General features: G+C 48.4%; 4 protein-coding genes across 4 annotated transcripts; 1 reads left to right on the plus strand and 3 right to left on the minus strand.

Moving 5' to 3' along the window:
* Positions 1 to 7,101: 7,101 nt before the first annotated feature.
* Positions 7,102 to 8,096, minus strand: J7337_002577 (uncharacterized protein; the record flags this gene model as incomplete). Its single annotated transcript, XM_044820304.1, has 2 exons — positions 7,102 to 7,932; positions 7,989 to 8,096. 2 exons carry the CDS (start codon positions 8,094 to 8,096, stop codon positions 7,102 to 7,104), a joined length of 939 nt encoding a protein of 312 aa, XP_044684604.1.
* A 471-nt stretch (positions 8,097 to 8,567) lies between these two features.
* J7337_002578 (uncharacterized protein) lies at positions 8,568 to 12,118 on the plus strand (the record flags this gene model as incomplete). Its single annotated transcript, XM_044820305.1, has 3 exons — positions 8,568 to 8,609; positions 8,673 to 11,073; positions 11,130 to 12,118. The coding sequence occupies 3 exons, from the start codon at positions 8,568 to 8,570 to the stop codon at positions 12,116 to 12,118; spliced, it is 3,432 nt and encodes a 1,143-aa protein (XP_044684605.1).
* Positions 12,119 to 12,284: 166 nt separating this feature from the next.
* On the minus strand, positions 12,285 to 13,841 carry J7337_002579 (uncharacterized protein; the record flags this gene model as incomplete). Its single annotated transcript, XM_044820306.1, has 3 exons — positions 12,285 to 13,186; positions 13,235 to 13,743; positions 13,792 to 13,841. The coding sequence occupies 3 exons, from the start codon at positions 13,839 to 13,841 to the stop codon at positions 12,285 to 12,287; spliced, it is 1,461 nt and encodes a 486-aa protein (XP_044684606.1).
* Positions 13,842 to 16,450: 2,609 nt separating this feature from the next.
* YTA12 (Mitochondrial inner membrane m-AAA protease component) lies at positions 16,451 to 19,177 on the minus strand (the record flags this gene model as incomplete). The annotated part of the gene is made up of 2 exons (XM_044820307.1): positions 16,451 to 17,232; positions 17,287 to 19,177. The coding sequence occupies 2 exons, from the start codon at positions 19,175 to 19,177 to the stop codon at positions 16,451 to 16,453; spliced, it is 2,673 nt and encodes an 890-aa protein (XP_044684607.1).
* Between the last annotated feature and the right edge of the window lie 663 nt (positions 19,178 to 19,840).

Raw genomic sequence — 19,840 nt, forward strand, 5'->3', positions numbered from 1 at the left:
TATCAAAACGACGCATCCATTGCTGGTCTGACCAGATCAGAGATAAGAGTTAAGACATTGTCGGGAAGGCGATTGAAATGGCCGCCTCGGAGGCAATTCGCAAGCAGGTCGAGAATCAGGTAGAGGCTGTCATATGTGGTTTGTAGCTGGGCTTGTTTCAACCTTCTCCAACCAAGTCTGACAGATGACTGAACTGAACCCCTTGTGCTTCTGTTCCAAGTTCGAGATTGTGGGGACGACGAGCAACAAAAGTTCAGAAACTCCGCCAAACAATCCATGGAAACGTTATTGTTAGGACGGCACCTGGAGTCCTGGCCAGGGGCGAAAGCAGAATGGCAAGATCAATTTAGAAATTACTGCGTACGTATACATGCAGTGCGGTGTAGGGCTAGCCTGATGAGAGAGCGGTGGCACTCACAGACAATGACAAATGTTACAGGCATATGGAAGTCTCCGGTGCTCCAAGGGAGACAACAGTAAAGCCATGTGATGTCGCGGGTAACGGAGCCTCTCTTGAGCCTTGGGGATCCTGTCGAAAGGCCCAGGAAGATTCTCTTTTTGTTGGCTAACGATCAACTCCTGAGTGACTTGTGGATTGTGCGGGTAGGACCGGTGGGATGTTTTATCGCTCCTCTGGTTGTCACAGGCGATCATCTGTGCTGCTAAAGGAATGTGGGAGTGACAGTGGTTGCATTGACTCGTGGGTATCCGTAGACTACATGGAACGACTTCATTGTTGGTGCCCGTTCCGTCATGCGCTCGAGCAGACATGGGCGCGTTGACAAGCCACTGCAAATGATAGACGACCTATATATCTACCGACCGCAAGATCCGCGATGCAGATTTTGTGCTTCATATGAGCCGGGTCCGAATCTGCGGTGGATATCAGCGTCGTTGTCCGGGCGCCGCCGCTGGTTGTTGGCATCATTTGATCTTGAGATGGACTGTGACGCGACAGTGCTTTGTTGAAGATTTGTTGGTGGTGTGGCGCGATAGGAAGGGAAGCCTGGAAAGGCGCATTGCCGATCAATTGGGCCGTTCCTGCCTCGATCCTGACAATCTAAGTTTAGCAGGCAACATGTTTTGGATTCTGACAGACATTGGATCAATTCAAATGCACTTGCTTTTACTCCGTATCCGACTCGAGCACTCATCAAACCTGAGGTGGGCAGGGTAAGGTACTGAGGTAAATAGGTACTTAGTACCTAAGGTTGGCTTGATTGATTGATTATCTTGGTACCTACCTATTCCGCACCTTTCCCAGATACCAACTTTGCCTTCTATTAGGCACATACGTACGGGCAAACCCAGACGGGATGAACAGGAATTGTAGCACTGTCCCTGCCCGTACCTTACCTTAGGTTAGTACCTAGGCTATCAGTTGTCATCTGCTCCTAAAGAACATCACAACCCGAGAGCATGCCTTACCTTAGGTTCTCAGCGCTTAGTGTACCTTATTTCATGCGATGCCAGATGTCCACTCCGCCAACGGGTAGTAGTGCTGTCCAGGATCAGGGATTATGGCTAGCCTTGTGAGCCCGGATCTAGACGTTTCATCCTTCGACTGGGCTTGAGCTTTTACACATCCGCCATGGATTGACGCTGTTCCCGGTGTGATTAATACTGTACATACTTGCTCAACAGCATTGATGACGACTCTAGCAACCACTGAAACGACCCTTTTTCCTGCGGCATAGAAACACGGGCCGTATTATGAGCCTCAATCTTCCGTCTCTAGCTCCAACAAAAGGTCAGGCTAGGGACTTTCAGATCTCAAGCCCCAAGATTTCTCAAGAATGTCTTCGCCGTCCCCATTTATTGCCTGACATGGGGTACTGCAATTACCGTTGGTGCCAAGGTCCCAAAGCTTAGGAACAGTTCTAATTTGCCGAATACCACATGATTCTCACACTGCCGCTTTTCCTTCCTGTGTCAAACGGGGTAAGACGAAGAGAAGAGGTCACCTTGCTAACAAGAAGGCTTTGCTTGTTGTCTCATTTCTTCTGAGATGAGCCTCTTATATTCGCAAGGAAAGCTGACCAACCCGAGTCAGGTTGGGATTGCACAGCATCATCAAAACTAGCATTGACCAACTACAGTTGAGATATTGCTGTGAGACAAAATTTGAGTCTTGACTTGCCCATAGCGCAGCATGGGGAATCAGAGAACAAGCTAACATCTCGTAATACAACGGAATCTTGCTGATCATAGTACTATTGCGATCGCATATAGGTACGGTTCAGTGTTCTGTCAGTAGCCGAATCAGGGTACAAGCTTGATCATAAGCGAACACAAAATGCAGGATAGGCAACACTAACATTGGAAATGTCGTTGCTCGCACTACATTACGAAAAAAATCGTTCTCTTGCTAAAGTGCCCATCCCGTTCGCACGGTATCCAGTCGGCTCCAGGCATGGAGAGAGCTTTGAGTCGTTTCACAAACTAATCACTTGGCTACTGTCGGGCAAATCTACCTATGTTAGGAAGCAGTTATAACGCCCATTCCGCCAGTCCACCCATCGTTCTGTGCGGCTGCAGAACATGAATATTCATGGGTATGGAGACACAACGATGCACCTGGTTCAAAACAGCAAAGCTCTGAGCTTCATTGTGGTAGGGTCTTCCGGAAATATTCGTCCATCAACCAAACTTCAACGGCCACCTCAAAAGGGCGATTGATTTGCAGCTTTCCGTACATATACAAACGAATATGTTACAGCCACCCCTCTTTTTGTCCCCAGATTTCAGGAGTGCCTGCTCCGCCTTCGATGAATGGGCCCTGGGACTTTCAAGACATGGATGTTTGAGTACCGAAGCTGACTATCTTCTTGAAAACAGAAAACCTTCATTATTAGGGACTCTAAGGCAGTTCTCGGGGAGCAAATATAAGACTTTACGGCAGAATATGATGCTAAAATAAAACTTAGGCAATCAAACCTAAGCTTAGGAGCGCTCCTTCTTAAGTCTTTTCGTCACCTAGTATAAAGGTCCTAAGTTTTCTGAACCCCCCCTCTGGCAGTATATGATCTCACAGGATATGATAAATCATACCTCGAATCTAACGAACCTGATCAAGCACAGCACGTATTTTCTTCTGCATTCACAATTCGTATAAGCGCCTATGCGTCGTTATTGAAGTACAAGACTTTGAAGAGGTGAGCCTCCTACTACTGTTTGCGAAGAAGGGGGGGGGGGGGGGGGTAGCCATGGCTCGGTCTTGAATTTGCCAATCACTCGTCACTCCATGTCGTTTACCGTGATTGAGAACCCCGAGTGGGATCTTCTGTTAGTTCCACTAGCGTTTTGGCCAGGATGCCAACGTTCTTTTTTCTTCGAGAACCTTATCCTAGGTATACTTTGGGGCCCCCTGCCCGTAATCACCTGCTCTGATTTTAAACTGTTATTGTAATTCTTCTTGTAGGCAAGTTTGCGAGGACAGATCCTCAGCAGGTTAAGAGAACTTGCTTTGGGGATCTCTGGAAACCGTATGTCTTGGAAGTCTCTGGATTCTCCTAAATTTACAGAGCCTTTACTTAACCGTACGAAACTCATGTCCAATTCATTAAACTTATAGTTCGCTGTACGTTTCTTTATAGTAGGTTGATCTTCTTGTTGTAAGGGAATACCAATCCAAACAGAGTTGTCGTAACTCTTGAATACCACTAGTCCAAGTATCTTCTACGCTGCGCACATGTGATTTAACTCTGCTTCTTATTAGCAGCCGTCTACTGATACTGATCGGGCACTAACCGTATTTCCCGTGTATATGTACGCTTCTATTACATTATGTTACCAAGGCATCTGGTGAAGGAACATAGCAGAGTCTTGATGGTCCCAAGACCTTGTTCTGGGACAGGAGGTGTACACCCTTCAATCTGATTAACCACTCGCATTCGTTTCTGGGCAGGCCGGCCATACTCATCAACAAAGGGTTTTGGCAAGAATGAAACCGGCATGCCCTCTTGGCCGAGATGTGGAAGACAAGTGCCCAACTCTGCGATCTTTGGTTCCATATGCTATCAATGAGCGGTGATATTCTAATTCCTACCTGTAGTGATGGAACTTGCGAGGGGGAAAGGAGAGAACCCGCTTGTTTCTCATTTATGGAAGTATCATTAGAAATCTCTATGATCGTTACGGTACGGGTATAAACCTGAATTGCTCCAGCATAATCTTGTCGGAGTTCCTGGTTCTGTAGGTATTATATGGAGGATCATCTCTCCCCCATGTCTGCTGGCACTTTCTTCGTCCCCTTGATCTAGCGGGTCACAAGTATAAATACGGAGAGTTCCCAAGTGGCCTGTTTAATATGGAGACGATGAGGTTTCAAGATGAAGCTTGTGGCAATCCAATGGCCACAGCCTAGTCAGCTGGAATCGTTCGGGTGATCCCTGTTTGCTGAAGCCCAAGCATGAAACACTCGACCGCCGGGTCGTAACATCATGTAACAAGCATGGGATCTTAACACCATTCGAGAGTCTGCCTCGGAGCCTAGTTGTGCTATTATGCTATCATAACTCAAGATTGACCACAGCCTGTGGTCGCAGGTATCAATGTGATGGATGTCATATAAGCTAATAGTGACAACAAGTTTGGCTTCCGTCACCCTCTCATGTCTGGAATATAGTCCATAGAAGTCAGCTGTATTCGCGCCACTGCCGTATATATACCCTGGCAGAAGATCGAGTGTCTTGTCCATACTGGAGAAGACACAGCCTAGAAACATGTCAATTAAGCTTGATGGTGTGTTTCGTTTTCGAGGCAAGCTCGAGCCAACCTGCCTGCTCTATGGTTGCATCTTATCAGTGATATCAAACCGATCTCTGGCATCTTTATCAGGGCTCGGGTTTCCTCTATTAAAACATGCAATCCTGGTTGATGGGACATGTGGATCGGATGACGGCATAGAATATATCTCGTTATATCGAAGTCGAAAGCTCGCACAGAACCACGGCTATGTATTTCCTCATTTCTCGATATAGTCTGTCACTGTGCTATTCTGAACGGTTTCATCATTGAGATTTCCTTTTTCCTCTCGTGGTGAATAAATAAATCTGTCGTGGTAAACAGAAAGAAGCAAATGCCGAGGGAGAAAAAATTATGAATTTGTTTCAGAGTCTTGATGCAGGCTAAGTGACTATTTCACGACCAGGAGGACTTCTGTCACTTCGCAAATCTATCCCCAACTGTCGCTTGATGCGAAACGGGTGATTCTCTTGGCTGCATGTTCGACACGTAGAGCTAAAGCATGCCTTTCCAGAGAAGCTATGCCTGTCTTCTGCTCAATTTTGATCAGCGCCCTCCTGTTCTCACAAATTCCCTGTGCGGTGTATCATTGAAAGATATCTATTTGCATAGCAAAGACTACCTACTAAGCTAGGCAAGGTTTAATGATCAGCGGGTGTTTCGATCAATTGGTCGAACGAAGGCTCGCAAAGAAGGCCCGTAAACAGAAGCACGAAACTAAACAAAAGGTGACTGAGCGCAGATAGACAGTTTCATCTTTTCGGCGTCAGCGCAGCTAGGCAAGCTAACAAGATGTGCGGACTCAGTGATGGTTGTTTCGAGCTTTGACCTGTACTGTACATTTCAGCAATTGGTGTGTGGGCCTTGCTTGGGCTTGGTTAGTACTTTGACAAAAAGACCCGGACTCTTCTCCCATAAGAAGAAGTTATAGAAACACGCAGAAGTTGCGATAAGGACATTGAATCAAACCTTGTGTTTATGAGGCAAGGGTAAGGGTAATGATTCAACAGACACAACTGCCGAAGAGGCTGACCGGGGGTTCATTTCAAGGCCATTGCCGCCCTGCTCTGGCACCCATCAGGAAACGGATGTGCCTGCATGAGCCTTGATTGCGCGGTCAGACATTTTGAGAAGGTCTCGGCTCTATGTCGTACGACGATGTACTCGGTGCGTTCTGACAGAGAGAGGCGTGCTCTTGGGCATCATTCCCCAGTACCTGGAAGAGGCAAGAAAACTGAGCATTTCGGGCCTAAGCAATGAATCCTAAGCAATGAAAAGATGTGGGTAATTTAATTTAAGCCTAAAGGGGGCTCCTTTGTGAGTTTATTTTAGTATCCGAATCTCTTTACTCCCCAGGATTGCGCTCTTCCTCATCCGAAGCTATATCAATCAATATTGATTCTCTTCATGATACGGTCGTTGGTATCCCCAAGGTCAAGCAATTCCACTTCCTGTTCAGGTGCCGCTGGAGCTGACAGTAACTATTGGCAGCGTCATCATTCTTACCCAAAACATTGCCATGTAGAACTTTATGTATCCAAGTTGAAAACTGCGGCTGTCGTTCACCAGCTCAGCTAGCATCGAAGGGTAAAATACAACACGTCATACGTGAAACTCTTGTCATTGAGACATTATATGGGCATGTTCAATGACTGCTCCTCTATTCCTGTTGTCCAGGATGGCTCAATGATAAATCAATGAGAGGCCTCTGCTATAACTAGACCAACGCCCTCCCTAAGTAGCACTCATTTTCATCACCTATACAAATAACCAGGCGGGGTGTTGATGAGAACACAACTATCGTACCCATATCTCTGTTTACTAGATTTGATCTCGAGAGCGGCGAGTAATGATATGTAAGACTTGTCTGGCCAGGCCAACGGCATCATAAGAGACTCCCTGGCAGAATACAGAGTCCGCAATCATCTTGAGTCGTTCTTTGCATATCAGTTGATGCTCCAGCGGGATCGTTTGCAAAAGCCATCGGGTCTTCACTGATGGAGGAGAAAACTCCAAAAGACTTCTATCCTAGGTGATGAAAAGACTTGGCTAAATTCAGATGGATTTAGTATAACAGATTCACAAGGCTTTATACTAGTGACTTTTTGGTACATTGAGTTAATGCCGAGAACTTTTCTTGCTTCCTGGGACCTATCTAGGTTAATGCTTGGCAAGATGCTACATACCTTCCTACGTAAGTACCTTATGTGATGTATGAACTGGCCCATTTCAACTCTCAGGATAGGGTAACTTGAACATTATTACTGCTTTTATTTTTACCTAGGCAGTCTCGCAAAGAGCATACTGAAGTTTGATTAGGTATTGCTGTCACCGAGGATCTGTTAAGGGAGTGACTCAGTAGTCGTAAAAGCCCTTGCCACTCTTCTTACCATACCACCCAGCGTTGACCATATTCTTCAGCAACACACTTGGCCTATATTTGGAGTCGGCGGTTTCCTCATACAGAACCTTCATGATAGAAAGACATGTATCGAGACCAATAAAATCAGCAAGCTGAAGAGGACCCATAGGCACGTTTGTGCCGTTCTTCATGATGGCGTCAATGGAATCACGGTCTCCGACGCCAGTCTCAAGACAAATGATGGCCTCGTTGATGTAAGGCATGAGGATACGATTGGCAAGGAATCCGGGAGAGTCGGCTGACACCGAAGTGATCTTTCCCATGCGCTTGCAGAACTCAACGGCAGTGTCGAGAGTGTCCTGGCTAGTCTGCAAGCCGCTGATGATCTCAACGCCCTTCTGTACAGGGACGGGGTTCATGAAATGTGTCGACACAACACGAGAGGAAGCCGAGGTATCAGTGGGATCCTTGGTCGTGGCAGCGGCGATGCGGGTGATGGAGATGGAAGAGGTGTTTGTAGCGAGAATAGCGTGCTTGGGGCAGATCTGAGCCAGCTTGCCAAATATGTCAAACTTGAGATTGGGCAGCTCGGGAACAGCCTCGATGACCATGTCTGCAGAGGAGAGATCTTCCATTTTGGTGCTCGTACTGAGAAGAGAACGGGCGTTGTCGGCCTGCTCCTGTGTGATCCTTGACTTTGAGACATCCTTTGCTAAGAGTTTCTCGGCAAAGGCAATGCCCTTGTCCAGAGCCTTGTCTGAAGTATCGATCAAAGTAACAGGAACCTGAGCCCTTTGAGCTGCAACAAGAGCAATCCCTAATCCCTATCGTAGTGCTGTTAATTGTCTGAACGCCAGCAATGTCTTTCACATGCTCTTACCATTTGACCCGCACCGATAACACCAAGCTTCTTGACCTCTGCGGCGGCATATTGGCGAGGTGAAGAGCTGAAGCAGCGGGCATGACGCGCAACTGCCATAGAAGGCATTCGAAACATTGAAGCAGCCATTCTTTTTTCCCTTCTTTTTTTTTTTTTCCCTTCTCGAAGAATGTGTGGGGGAATTTTGAGATCACGATACAATAGTAGAGTGCCAGGTCTCTTTAAGCTCTTCCCCACGGAGACGTTGGTATCTACGCCGACGCCGACGCCGAAATCAACGGCTCATGCCATCATATTGCGGGTAACCTCGGCTCGGAGCGGGCGGATCTTTCTTATCAATTGCCGAGAAGCGTCTTTATCTTATCAGCCCTTATCGATCTTCGCGTTAATTACCTACCTACCTAGACACGCCAGTCAAGACGCGCCCCAGCGCGTCGGATATCGACGTGGTGGGACTACCTAAGTACTAGGTAGGTAGGCAGGGTATGTTTTCTAGTGTTGTCAAGGCAGCACAACCACACGACCTGTAAGGCAGAGACAGGCAACAATTTGTCTGTAAATGTCGAGTGAATATAGATCATGGAGTTGGCAGATGGATCAACAGATATCGTGCACCCAGAAGTACGCGCGCACATCAACAGTCTTGTCTCAGCGGTAACTTTTCCCATAATACCAATAAGTTAGAATGTTCTGACAAGCGGATTCCAGCTTGGAGGTGTCAGCGCCGACGAAGATGGCGGCTATCAACTCGGTGACGATGCCCTCGAGGTTCTTCGCGATCTAAAACGATGGATACGTTTCTACGACGAAAAGACGAATCGGATGGATGTTGCGAGATGCATACACGAGGCGAACCTGATCGAGGGCGACCTGCTCCCCATTCTCTCTACGTGGCCCGAAAACGCCACGGACAGCAAATTCAAGTCCAGGATAGCCTTGGCTTGCTTCGAACTCATGGTTCCTCTCACCTGGCCAATGGCAAGGGACCGAGAACGAATGACGGTCAATCACCACCGCCATATGCCGGTCCTTGAGCTTGCTCAGGTTGGATACAAGCGGGCCGTTATCAACTACGACGGAGCTCGCGTACTTCATACTGCTGTACGGGTGGCTCTCCCTTCCATGGCAATACCGATTGGCGATCGAACACAACGTGATCAAGGTATCATCAAGCTGGTCTTGTTCTTCCTCCGTAACATCGCCATGATCGAGCCTCCCCCTGATGTCAAATACGAAGGCGACGAGTCTCAAATATCTCGATCCGCCACTATCGATGCATTCTCATACCAAGACATCTTTCTCGTGCTCTTAACGCTTGCATCGAACATGGGAGAGGATTTTCGAACCGAAGATACATCTGTCATGGAAATTATATACCATTTAGTGAAACAAGTCGACATTGAAAAGCTCTTCATGAGTGAGCAGCAGCTAAGTAAGGCCAAGGCTGGAGAGCTCGCCGATATGATGAGCAAGGAGTCGTCCATGCTGAAGGCGTACAACCGCAAAGGCCCAACTCGCCACAATCGATTCGGTACTATGATTTGGGTGAAGCGAGACGACGGCAAGATGTCATCACTTTCGGGCCAAGATGCGCTGGCTGATGCCTCTATGAGGAACCAAAAGATGGATAACTCAAAGACTTTCCGGCCTCCTCGGCGAGCACGAAAAGGGGATAAAGATGAGAAAGATCTCGGATTACCAACTAAGCTTAATTCTCGTGCTTATGACCAGTTGCGATCGTTTGTCGAAGACTTCCTTGACTCGGGCTTCAACCCTCTATTCCAACATGTCCGCAAAACCATCGATAGGGAGGCACCACATGTAATGCAGTATCATCGCCGTCAATTTTTCTACTTGGTAGCATGGTTCCTGGAAGCCGAGCGCATGAGGCGCATGGCAAGGAAACAGTCGAGTAAGAATCCCAGCGAGGACATCAGCAGTTTCAACCTTGTTGCTGGTGTTCTCAACCAGGAGATGTTCATCACTCTCAATAAAGCTCTCCATGAGTCGCTCGAGATGAAAGATTGGCATGAACTAACCGCTGTTATGCGTTGTTTTACCCAGATTCTTCTCACCGTGCAGGAAATGTCAGAATCAGGCAACGAGGACAACGAAGAGATCGCCGAAAACGTGCTTAGTCGTTTGTTTTACGAAGAGGCAACCCACGATGCAATTGCCACCATCATTAGAACTTACAAGGACCAAAGCTTCAACTACCTTGATGCTGCCACGGAGCTGGTCCACCACTTCCTCCGTATTCTGGAGGGATACTCTAAGCAGAACATCGATATGCAAGTTCGCTCGCGGAAACGCACTCGACGGAAGAAGAAGGCTGCCCAAGACGCTGCAGGAATCGAGAATGACAACGACGACAATGACGGTTCAGATAATGACGCCGCATCTGCCGAGCGAACTACTAAAGAACGAAAATTCGACTTTCATCGCTTTGCCACGCGTTTCACGCCCCAGAGCGTAGTGGATACATTTGTCGCTTTCACCAAGTATTACCGTGATCTGACAGACTCGCAACTTAAGCGGGCGCATCGATATTTCTATCGCGTGGCTTTCAAAGCAGAGGCGAGTGTCATGCTATTCCGTGTAGATATAATTCACCTCTTTTACAACATGATCAAGGGCCCTGCTGCGCTTGACAAGTCTTCTAAGGTGTTCAAGGAGTGGGAAGAGTTGGTGAAACAGATACTGCGAAAATGCTTCAAGAAGCTTGAACAGCGACCAGAACTGCTTGTGGAGATGCTCTTCAGCAAGGGATCTAGCACTGCCTTCTTTCTCGAGTACGGCTTCGAACGACAAACTGTCACTACAGCCAGCAAGGCCAAGCCTGCAGCTGAGCTGGTCTTCAAAAACACTGAGGAGCTAGACCGGCAGATAGCTATCGTCGTCGGAGCAATGTTGGACAAGAACCAGGCAAACCATATCGCTTGGATCAAGAAAGTCCTCGGCGACGCTGAGAGCGAACGCAAAGCTTTTATGGCAGCGGAAGAAGCAATGGCTTCAGTTGAGCCTGTACCAGACGAAGCTGAAGAACAGCCAACAGAGTCGGGGCCAAAAGCGCCTCCTATATTTTGTGAGTTTAATATGAGATTCGAGTATTTCCTCATTCACTAATAAGGCTTTGCTCAGTCGTGCGTCCAGATGATAAGGACCGTCGTAATGCCATATTCAAGAACTCTCATATGCGACTCCTTATGAAACTCGTCGGTCTTCAGCTATTAGGCCCAGCGTCAGAAGAAACACCCGAGTCCGCATGGATTATACCTTCAGATGTCTCTGCCGATGTTCTCAGGGATGCGATTCACTACATCAACCAAGCTGAGTTCAGCCCTCCTACATTCGAGGAGGGTGTTCTGGCAGAACACCAGTTGAAACGCAAAAGTGTTCCACGCAAGAAGGCCGATTTCGATGACGATGAGGAGGGCGAGCTTGGCGACCCAATGTTCGGACCCCTCGGTCCCACGGTGCGCAAACCCATTGACGAAAAAGATGGCCGCAAGAAGTCACCCAGGAAACGTAGGCCTCGAAAAGAACTCACCGAGGAAGAAAGACAAAGCAAGCGTAAAGAAAGGCGAAGAAAAGAGCAAGAAAGGTTGGAGAGCTTAAGATCAGAAGCGTATGTAAGGCCCGAGGACGATGAAACGGATTCCGAATACGACGAAGTCTTCTTCGCTCGAGAACGCGAGGCAAAAGCAAAGGCAGCGGCCATTCGCTACGTTGCGGAACGCCTTCCTGCATCTAAAAAGCCGACTAGAAAGCGTGGAATTGCAGCTACAGAATCTGCATCAAGTAGTGATGAGGAACAGGGAGGAGGTGGAGATTCAGAATCTGGTCACGATTCTGATTCTGGCGACGATTTCATTCTAAGGGCAATGAATACAACTCTTGAGGAAGAGAACGAGGGGCAACCAGAAGGAGCATTGCGACATGGCAGTGATGGAGAGAGTCGCAAGAGGAGACGAGTCAGTGTTGAAAAGACTCAGCCTGACGAGGATCAAGAAATGGGTGGCGTGAATAAGAATGGAGATGAGGATGAGGATGAAACCCCTGTCATAACTCGAAGACCGCGTGTACGGGGTGGGTTTGTTGTAGATAGTGATGATGATGATGATGAGTAGATATTAAGTAGCATAATTAATGGCGCCTGAAGCTCATGCTCTATACCATGGTGGCAAAGGGGCAGAGCATACGTCTAGATTTAATGAGCGAATGTCACCACCAAGGCTATGCCACACTGACCTCCGGCTTGTATCCTTTTATCCAAAATATAAACCATAGTCTATTCTATGGGTTTGACTTTCTTTGTGGTCGTCTCTCCAAACTCCTCCTTCGTGTCGCTGTGCTCTGCCCAGATTGTATTTGACCCAGCTCTGCAAGATCCTCCTGACTCCTTCTAGGAGCTCCAGGATGCGCAAGCACACTATCGCGATGTTCTGGACGTCGGAGGGCATCTCCCTGCTGCAAGGCAGACTTGTCGTCGTCCTTGCCGCCCCATGAACCCCCAATTCCTTCCATGATGAACTCAGAAGCTGTTGGTTGATCAAGAAGAGAGAGTTCCTCGGGTGAGAATAGGTAGGGAAGTAGGAGAGCACGGATTGGTATCAGTGCAAAGATGATGACAGGGAAGCCGACAGCGGCTACAGTCTGGGTGATAGCAAATGTTGCACCGAAGCCAAGGAGCTCGATGAGGACAAAGTACCAGATAGCTGAGCGCCGTCGGATTTGAAGTAAAGGGCTGTTTGAAGGCGTGAGGGCACGATCGCGAGCTAGGAAAATAAGCTTGCTCGTGATACCATTCCCCTCAAGGGCCTGGACACCCATAACAAAGAATAGACCTGCGAGCACACCATGGGGAATCAAGTGAAGGACCACTAAAAGGGGTCCCGTCATAGTACCCAACGTAAGGAGGCCTTGAGCAAAGTTGGAGAATCGTTGCTCTACAACGTGTGTGGCCTCGAAGGAATAACCACCACCTACTGGGTTGCCATCTTCATCATCCTCCTTGACAGCTTTTGTAACACAGAGCGACTCAGTATGGAAGGGTGCTTGGGGGATGAGACCATTGGGGAATGGTAGGCCAAGGATACCTGCAACACCAGTTGTCAAACCGAGGAGGAATATATCCCAGTGAAAACCAGCGGGTTTGCGGAGTGGAAACTCGCTGCCTTGGGCGATGAGTGAAGAAACTTTGGTTGTTAGCAAGGTTTCTAGGCATTTAATATTCTATAACATACCATTATGATCGAACCAGAAGAGAATGGTCAGTAGGATTGCAAAGGGCAGAGCAAGAAAGATGTCACCCAAGCTCAAATCCCAGAAGCGGACAAGCCAATCGCGGCCACTGGTAGGCTCAAAAGCGATGCCAGTGGGTAGAACCTCAAGATCAACTTCCTGCATACGGCCGAAGTGGACAAAGCCAGTGAAAAAGATGATTGTCAAAGGGGTGCCATAGTCCTTGAGAAACACACGCAAGGGGTGGCGGAAAAGGCTGCTTCCGCCAAGTTGGCCGCACACGTATGCTACCATGAAGACAAGAAGAGCGGCAACGATGGAGAGATAGAACTCTTGTCCTCTACCGAGATGTTCGAGGACTTGAATGCCCTTTTGGAGGTAGATAAAGGCGACGTAAAACCCAAATATGTCACAGGGGAAGCGTGTGACCCATCGAAGCCAGTTGCAGGAGTTTGTTACGGCAAGAATCCAGTGAAGGATAAGTGACCAACTGGATGGATCAATTACCAAACTGCGAAGTGATAAAGAGCCCCGTGTTGTACGGTGAACGCAGACTTACATGCCGATCCAGCACATGAAGCCAATATAATTGACGCCAGTTGGCTTCATGATATCGTATACGGTGCTTCAGAAGCCCAGGTCAGCTCCATGATGCAAATTCGTTTGTGAGTAGCAGTAATCTTACTAATTGAAGACGGTGATTGGGCCTAGAGAAGTATGGTTAGAGGGACAGCTCGGTGTAGTAGGAAAGGGAGGCGAAATTACCCGTAACTCCGACAATAACAAGCGGCTGTGCAGCAAATAGAGAGAAGATGACCGCCCCAAGGACAGAGGAGAGTAGAACTTCGTTGACGCCATAGTTTGACCCTGTTTTCTGGAACATGTCGAGAGAAAATGCCAGAGCAGGGAGGATGCTTGATGAGAGGTCAGCGTCACATGCTGTTTAATATGTAACCAAGGCAGGACAAGATGGGAGATACTGACTTAGCAAAATACATATACACTGTAGCAGGGACTACACGATAGTCCCACGCATCTGTCCAGTCGCTAACATAGTATGGTATTCGTCGACGGATGTCACTAACCATACCACGAAAGAGGTGGATTCTCCACCAAGCCTCTCGTTTTTGGCGAGGTGAGGCCATTCCATCGTGGTCTCTTTCGTGTCCCGGAGAAGCTGAGACCATGATGGTTCCCTCTAGAGATAATGACGAAAAAGTGTTGTGATGGTATTAGGCTTGACAAGAGATTGTTTGTTGTAGGCTGTCTCGAACAAACGAGTGACACACTTCAGAGATGACTTTGAAAGTGAGGAAATTCCGTGATTAAGAGACGAGACAATGGAACGAGGCAGAGCGGAAACCAACAAAGTTGATATACATACATATAAGAAAAAGATCAGAATCGGCCGCCCAAGAAAGTCACCGATACAAGGGTCTTGACTTGTCTTGACTTGTCTTGACTTAGGCTATGTACCAGTCTTCGGAGAAAGTGATTGTTGACTCCACTCAGCAACTAAACATGACAACATCCCTGTCCTGGTTACATCCAATGCTCAGTGCTCACCACAATAGGTAAGCAGGCAGCGAGGAAAAGGAAAGGAAATAAATAGATTGCATCGATATACATACATACCTATTATACCTTATCGAAGCAGTTCAAGGGACGGACTGACTGCGGCGCGGGTCGATAAAACCCACTAATCGGGTCTCGCAGAGGGTAACGCCGCCATGAAAAGAAGCACTTCCACCACGCTCCTTTGGTAGTGTAGTGTGATGTACTGTAAGAATAGCTGGCCTCTATAATAACAGCAGTGATGCGACCCTGACACCTCGGCGGCCAATAGAGTGCAAGCGACTCAATTGCGTGCATGCTTAGACCGAAAGCGATACATACTGTACATACTCGTTTATTACCGGCCAAACAGACAAGACAAAAACTTCGATTGTGGGGGATCGGGATGCTTATTAAGACAACACCCGGTGTCTCGAGCGATATGAGAAACAGGTCTCGCAGATATGTATATACATATGTATACCCGAATACGTACAGATATACTAGGTTACCAACAAACAGTGCAATAGATATACCATGAGTATATCATCATCATCCTCCTCCTCCTCCCAAGAGCCCCCCCTGTGCACCTACTACGTAGAAGACTACCTCAGAGTAATATCGTCCCCATCCTCATTCATCCTGGCATGCACGGAACCTTTCGCCAAAGTCCTAACTACCAAGTTACTAGCCATCCCACATGGATGGCAATATTGACGTTGACAGCCCACCTCGACCTTGCTGTCAACAAATGCATGATGTCGTAAAATCTTGTACCTTATTATTACCCTTTTCGACATACGCGGTTACACCAAGGGAGCAGAGCCTCCTAAACCTCGGTCAGCAGAGGAACTTTCTCAGCCAATCAGCTTCACAGGACTAGCTCGCGGGCGATGATAATCGCGAGATCTTTGACTTATACCACTAGTTATAGGTAGATTAACGTTTGACGGCCGCCGGTTGCTTCAGACCATGCCAAGGTAGCTAGGATCGACATTCTCTGTTATCATTTGTTCTATTAGTTCCTCGACGGGGCTGGTTGCCACAAATTACGACCCATACATATTTCGGTCCCTCAGATGGCACTCCTATCTGAAATATGGACACATAGCAGCATAACCCTGATGGGTTCTTCATCAACTGTCGCAATGTTGGCGAGCCAGGCAAATTAGACGACATTTTCGAATCATCATTTTGAAGTCAGAGAATTCCGTCATCAATATATACTTAGTGTTTTACAGTTCTATAGCCTAGAATACATTGTTACACGGTTGTTCCTAGCCTCGACCTCCAGGCTTTCCAACGCGTTGAGGGTAATTTTGATGATTGCGATGTGTCGGTTCTGCTAACAACGCATTAAACATCCAAAGGAATTGATCAAATGTTTGGTAGAGTAGAGTGCCGCTTTTCTCTGCGCCTTGCTGTGGCCTCCATGGCCCATATTGCTTCCTCCTGACGGATTATTGTAATGTCCTGGCCTGACATCAGTCCTCGGTTCTGGAATAGGCCTCGCCGTCATCCTCGTTACTACACAGCCAATCCTTGCTCTGCCTCAAGTTCCCTGTATTCCTTCTCCTGTCTTGCCTCCGCATGACCAACTGTCGTCGATCGTACCACACAATCTACCTTCACCAACCATGGGCTTGGCGACTTTTTTTTCGACTCTACTCAAGCTTTTTGAAAGCTGGGGCAGGGGCAGGGGGGTCCTTAGGCGTATCTGTCTCCTCGGGGAATGGTGGGGGTGTGCTCTCCTCCTTGCCGCCGCCAAAGTATTTCTCAAAGTCCTCGTTGTCACCAAATGGTCGCTTGCCCAAGATACGAACCATGTCATCTCGGACGAGAACCTCCTTCTTGAGCAACTCCTGGGCGATTAGCCCAACTTCCTTCTTTTTCGAGGTCAGAAGGTCTCGGCATCGCTGGTAAGCTGCCTCCACGATTCGGGAAACCTCCTGGTCGATCTGCTGGGCAGTAGATTCTGCAAATGGCTTCTGCATGCGGTTGGGGTCATTCTCAAAGTGAACGGGGCCCACCTTCTCGGACATGCCCCATTGGGTTACCATGTTTCGTGCCATCTGGGAAACCTTCTTGAAGTCATCACTAGCACCTGTTGTCACCGTGGGGAAATGAAGCTCCTCAGATACACGGCCACCCATTGTCATAGCCATTCGGTCCATGAGCTGGTTGGTGTTCATCAGGTAAGCATCCTGGGGCAGGTACTGAGCATAACCCAGAGCACCTTGGCCGCGGGGAATAATGGAGACCTTAAGAAGAGGATCAGCATGTTCCAGGAACCAACCACAGATGGCGTGTCCAGCCTCATGGTATGCAACAGTCTTCTTCTCCTCTGGCTTCAGCACGAGAGACTTGCGCTCAAGACCTCCTATAACCCGCTCAATGGCCCGCTCAAAGTGGTCCATCTTGACCTCATCAGCATTGCCTCGGGCAGCTAGGCAAAGTTAGCCAGGTAATACACAATATCAGATTAGCCGGTAGAACATACCGATTAGAGCAGCCTCATTGACAACGTTGGCAATATCAGCACCGGAGAATCCAGGGGTCAGAGTTGCCAGGCGACCAACAAGGTATTCGTGGTCCTCGTTTGTTACAATCTTGTTCAGATACACCTTGAAGATTTCCTGGCGGCCTTTCATCGTAGGACGATCGATGAAGATATGTCTGTCAAATCGCCCTGGTCGCATCAAGGCCTTGTCGAGCATATCCGCTCGATTGGTGCCAGCAAGAACAACAACCTGCTCGCGAGTATTGAAACCGTCCATTTCAGTGAGAATCTGGTTCAGAGTCGCTTCCCGCTCATCATTACCACCGAATCCCCGGCCGCTCTCCTGTCGCGCACGTCCAATTGCGTCAATCTCGTCAATGAAGATGATGCAGGGGGCGTTCTTACGTCCTTCGGCGAATAAATCTCTCACACGTGAAGGTCCGACACCGACAAACATTTCAACGAACTCAGAACCGCTTACACTGAAGAATGGTACTCCAGACTCGCCAGCTGTGGCCTTGGCAAGCAATGTCTTGCCAGTACCAGGGGGGCCAGCTAAGATAGCACCTCGAGGGATCTTGGCACCTAGCTTTTCGAATTTCTCGGGCTGCTTCAGGAAGCTCACAAACTCCATGATCTCGGTTTTTGCCTCTTCGAGGCCAGCAACATCTGAGAATTTGACCTTAACAGCACTCTCGGCGTTGAACTTCTTAGCCTTGCTCTTGCCGAAGTTGAACATACCTCCTCCAGCACCACCACGTCCACCCATTGACCGCTGAGTCCAGAGGATCAACCCGATGAAGAGCAGTGTAGGGCCAAAGGCCAGAAGAAGGTTGCCAAGGGTGCTACCTCCAGCCTCATAGCTCACAGGTATCCTTTCAGAAGGCGGAATACCAAGCTCATCTTGCGCCTGTTCCAGCTTTCGCTCGAAGGATTCAACAGACCCTATGGAGAAAACGTAGCTCTTTCTCGCAGGTTGCCCGCCCTCACCAGTAGCTCCGGTTGCAGATGGATGAAGCTCTACCCGCACATGTGAGCCGTTAACAACAATCAGCTTCTGAACCAGGCCCTTATCCAGGAATGCTTTCCGCATCTCTTGCCAAGTAATCTCCTTCTCAGAGAAAGGGTTGGCAAAGAGCTCCGCAATCCATACAGTGACACCAATGGCGATACCAGTCTGGACAGCCTCCAGCCACCCGCTGCGCTCATTCTTCGGTAGCTTGCCACCCTTCTGTTGCTGCTGCTGATGTTGCTTCGACTTGTCAGTGCTATCCTTTCCGTCCTGGGTCTTCGGTTCCTGGTCCATGCGGAAGGAGGAAAATTGGCCATCCCGGTTGTCCTGTTGATCTTCCAATTCTATTATCCGTTCTGTGACCATGTATACACATCGCATGAGCCTTCCCTTGTCCAAGATCGAAAGGTTGCCGTTCTGTCGTTGCTTTTGAAGAAGATCTCGGGTCTCAGCAGGGGCGCCAACAATTTGAAGTTTCTCAAGAATGTCCTTCGCCACCGGCCTTTGAGCTTCTGGAAGTCGACTTGTAAATTCCTCGAGATGTGCCAGTTCCTCCTTGTTCAAGTGAATCCAGCCTTCGGGTAGAGGTGGCGGCTTTGGTGCTTCAGACTTGCTTCCATCGGGCCCGTTCTTTGCACTGTGTTGATTCAATGGCTTGCTTCCATGCTCATCATCCTTTTCCGGGTTTGATCGGGGATCTTTGCCGGGAGGAGGGGGTTGCGAGGAATATGTCCTTGCTCGAATGGCGAATGCGGCAGAAGTCTTTGCGGGGATCGATCGGGTGACAAGTGACGGTCTTGCACATAATCGTAGTGCAGGCTGCGTTGACAATCTTGTCGCTCGTGCGAGCTGGCTTGATTGTCTTAAAAATCTCGACATGGCGGGCAACGCGGGCTGTCGCAAGTGCGGAACTACCGGGGTTGTGTGTAGAGATAAAGGTAATTGAGAGCGCCGTGCTATCTCATGGGGTAGCACGGCTCAAGCCAACAGGGCTATTGACTAATATTTAAGGTCGGTATACAGTCGTATATGGCGAGAACTCGGAGTCCCAGCGCCAATGGATGAATATGAATATGCTGGATGACACCACCAAGTGAAAGCTTCTGGTGATGAGTCTACAGTGGTTGCTTAGCTCGAAAACTGAGGATCACGTGTTGAGAAAGTCGCTGAGTGTGGGTCAGCCGAGGGCGGAAGGTGAGAGGATTGGCTGACATGATCGCCTCAGGGAATGTGTCAGTACGTCAATGAGTGATGCCTATTAGGTAGGTATTCAAGGTATTCTAACTTATGCACTAACCTTGCGTAGGTCTGTTCGGCTCTGCAATGCTTGACATCAGGTACCTGGCTCGAGTAATTATGTGAAGAATACATCAAATGGGTTGTCGAAGTGAGCAGTGGCAATTTGCGCCGTATGTTCCAGCACTAGTGATGGATGTAAGTATCATAGAGCTCCCAACGGTGCTCTCTGTTTCACAGCGATCTTTAATATAAGAGAATATTCTTTGTATGTATCTTACTACTACGATATTAATATGTCACATC

Source organism: Fusarium musae, chromosome 2 (genome assembly GCF_019915245.1).
Source record: "Fusarium musae strain F31 chromosome 2, whole genome shotgun sequence".
Taxonomy (NCBI): domain Eukaryota; kingdom Fungi; phylum Ascomycota; class Sordariomycetes; order Hypocreales; family Nectriaceae; genus Fusarium; species Fusarium musae.